General features: G+C 32.2%; 1 protein-coding gene across 1 annotated transcript in view; it reads right to left on the reverse strand.

The window, feature by feature from the left end:
- The window catches only part of LOC104819965 (cadmium/zinc-transporting ATPase HMA3), an 8,725-nt gene extending 6,631 nt beyond the window's left edge, over positions 1-2,094 (reverse strand). Inside the window, exons 1-3 of the mRNA XM_010550291.1 lie at positions 1,953-2,094; positions 1,066-1,291; positions 9-162 (exon numbers count right to left, since the gene is read on the reverse strand). Coding sequence (XP_010548593.1) covers positions 9-162; positions 1,066-1,279 — 368 coding nt within the window. The 5' untranslated portion in view covers positions 1,280-1,291; positions 1,953-2,094. The remainder of the gene's footprint in view (positions 1-8; positions 163-1,065; positions 1,292-1,952) is intronic.
- Between the last annotated feature and the right edge of the window lie 1,586 nt (positions 2,095-3,680).

A 3,680-nucleotide genomic window follows, 5' to 3' on the forward strand; every position in this document is an offset into this window, starting at 1 on the left:
GGGGGGGGAGCCACCGGAGAGGAGAGTAGACGTATTTCAAGAAGGAGAGGAGGAGGAGTACGCCGGAAACCACCGCGAAGGGGCTCGGCCACTTGTTCTTGAAACTCGTCTCCCCGTTTACTCTCACGTGCGCCTCTAGTCTTGCTTGGTTCAAAGCCGTCGCTGTTTTTTCAACACCGTAAAATCTTATATATTTTAAATAATAATTAATAGTAAATAATTTGATTTTGATAATAACTCGAAATAATTCCAGCCAATGTTGATTCACGAGCAAATGGTTCATGTGTCACAATGAAAAAACAGAACACTGAATATTTTAAAAGTGATTTTGTATTTTAGTAACTGCAAAATACATATGTTCAACACGCAACACGTATTTTGAATATTTAAAAATATTGAATTTTTTAAAATATTATCTAAGCTACAATCCTAGTTTTTATCAAATTTTGTATTATAACAAATAATACACATAAGTATGAACAAAGAAAATGATACAATCGTGGTCAAAATTAACCGAAAATCCAAATCAATTTCATTTTTTAAAAGCTGGTTTTGAAATTCGGAACCCAGATTTAATTAATAATTTCTTTAACCAAATGATAATTAAAGTCGGACTAAAAAGTTGTGAACTTTCTAAAAATGCAACATTTCGGAACTTTATTAAAGTTCAATTTTTTTTCCTTGTTGCAGTTGCAGTCTCCCGCAAATTGATCGCTTACAATTAATATTATTGGTAAACAAAAAGATAATCAGTAAGTTAAGCAGCAGTTTTTATTTAATGTGAATAGCTATAACAATTTTATTAAACTCCCAAAAAAAAACAATATTATTAAATTATTGAATTGCTATTTTCCAAAAAAAAATTAATGAATTGCCATATTAGATGGGTTTATCTATTTACTGGATTATAAATTAAATGACAAAAACATGACGTTTGCGTTTCAAACAGCGACGCAAAACCGGTAAATGTTTAAAGCTTCTTTTCTTTCATACCAATTTTGATAGTGGGGGGCTGTTTGGGAATTGAGAAAATTAGCCCGAGAAAATGTTTTTTGACTACTTTACCGATTTGAGAAGGCGAAATCAGGAGGCTGTCGTGGACGACGATGACGGTTCTGGACGGCACGATGACGGAATATTCCTTGACGCCGTCGAGTGACTTGAGGATATTCTCCACCAGAGGAATCTCCGATGAACAGCAGATTCCTAGGACATCGAAATAACTCTTTTGCATCTTCTTCCCTTTCTGCTTGCTCGTCTCTTCGTTCCTCGAAGCCATCTGCTTGGCCACCTACGATCTCCGAAACTTTAAAAACTCAGAACCAAAAATATTTTTTTCGAACAAAAAAAAAAAAACAATTTCCATAGACGCAATTTATTGCCGGATTTATTCTGGGTTTTAGAAATTTTCGAACCCGGTTTTGTAGGAAAGAAGAACAAGTTGAGCCGGTGCAAGAAACGTGTTCAATAGATGTCACCCGTGAGATGTCAAGTAGCTCTGTCGTGAAGTCGACTCAAACGCAGCTGGGTTTTTCATCTTTTGATCGAAAGACAAAAGCTTTGGATTTGGGTATTCGGTTTTCTCATCGAAATCACGGAAAAAATGAATCTTTTTCTCGGGAAGAAATGGATGCGTGAGACCATGATTCTCATTTCTCCCTAACCAAAACGATGAACAGAAGAGATTTGGTTGCTTTTGAGCTGGGTATTGGGTATTCAGCAAAATCCCTTCTTCAGAAACGCAAACGTACATACAAATTCGTGTATATATATATATATATACAGAAACGCGGGCATGTTACATGTATGTATACTGTATTTTTTTCACTTTCGGTGAATGCGATAGAGATTCTCTATAATCAGAAATCGTCACGAAAACAATGCAAGAGAGGAGGAGCGTTTCGTATCAAACTCGTCATGAAATCTATGTGAAAGAAGAATAAGGAAAATACCGGGAGAGGAGATCTAGACACCAGGAGTAGGACAACAATAACAGGACCGGTTACGTAGCGTCTGAATTCGATCGAGATCGAGAGAGAGAGAGAGAGAAGAAACCGGTTTAGATGTAGATGAATGAAGCTTAAAGGTAAGAAAGGGAGACACATATGGTGGCGGCTTATATAGGGAGAGAGAGAGAGGAAAGATTAATGCCCTACTTTATCGAATATATTATAGATAGTATAATTCCCCAAGTGTTCTCTTTAGCTTTTTTTTTAAAAAAAAAACTTCAGCCCTATTAATCCCCTCTACCCTATTAATTCCGAATTCCGGATCAGAGTCAGCAATTCTTATTTATCTAAGCAATACTCTTCACTTTTGGATTTGAATACGAGATAAGAGAATATTTTACATGTTCTCTTACCACCAAATCATCGAAACTTGGGTTTGGTTTATTGGTTCATGATTCCTATTACTTTTCGTACAGATGAAAATAGGTTAATAGGTGAAATTCTATTCGAGCTCGTAAAAGAGTAGCTTTTTGGTTCCATGATTAGTGTTTGCAAAATTGATCATGGTAGCATTACTATATTGTATGTGTACAACGACCAAATCTATGTGCATGCATTTAAAGAAATGTTAAAATGTAGGAAAATAGACAGAGAGTAGTTTGGTACGTCAAGTTTGTTTTTTTCTTCTCTTTTTTGTGTAATCATTGAATTGAATTGTAAGAAATTACCAATTTAGGGTTTTATTATTTTTGTGGAGATTATTTTCGTCTGCGAAAAAAAAAAGTTAAAAATAATGAAATAGACAACGAAATTAAAAATGTGCTGTCTTTTGACGCATTTGTTTTAGTGGGACGAATAAGAAACTAAAATAAATATTGGGATAATAGTGGAGGATTTAAAGTAGGAAGGGAGGCAGAATGGATTCCATGTGGGAATCCGCGTCTCAATGTTTTCTTTTTCTTTTCTTTTTTTACATTTTTTAGTTATTCATCATATTATTTCCATAAATTTTTATTGTGGCATATGTAGTTTGATTTGGTGGATATCCTTTTATAATAAATAATTGGGGATGTGTTTTTTATATACTATGAGGTACGATGAATAACGTTTAACTATGAACCGGTATCATTAAATTTTGAACAAAAAAAAACTAATTGAAGATGTTTTTTCTCTTCAAATAACTAATTATTTATCTTTTAATTGAGATTCTTTTATAATGAGAACAAAATTGATGATATATAATAAAATGTCAAATATTATACGATTTGGAGCAAATAAAATATAGAAATGTAATAGAAAAAAAAATCCTAAATAAATATATAATTTTGTTTAATTCTTATCTACATAACACATTGAAAATATGGATAATATATACAATATTATATCAAAAAAAGAAATATGGTATATAATTTAACATTAGTGTTGGTTTTAGAGATATATTTAACACTGCTTACTACTTTATTGATTGTTTATCTATTTTTTATTATATAATATAAACCTAAACTTTTAATAATAAATTTCTCCTACAAAAATCATCGTCAATAATATTCCCGAACGTAAATACCTAAATGCGTACGTACATACATATGCACACCTATGCATATATACATACATACATATAGATGTACGTACAATAGCAAACCCAAAAAATAATATAATTGGAGATACATTTAATTTTTATTATAGAGTAAATTTAATTTTGTTGAAGGCATTCGACAATTTAATTTAAAA

This window comes from Tarenaya hassleriana, unplaced genomic scaffold, assembly GCF_000463585.1.
Source record: "Tarenaya hassleriana unplaced genomic scaffold, ASM46358v1 Cleome3, whole genome shotgun sequence".
NCBI classification, from domain to species: domain Eukaryota; kingdom Viridiplantae; phylum Streptophyta; class Magnoliopsida; order Brassicales; family Cleomaceae; genus Tarenaya; species Tarenaya hassleriana.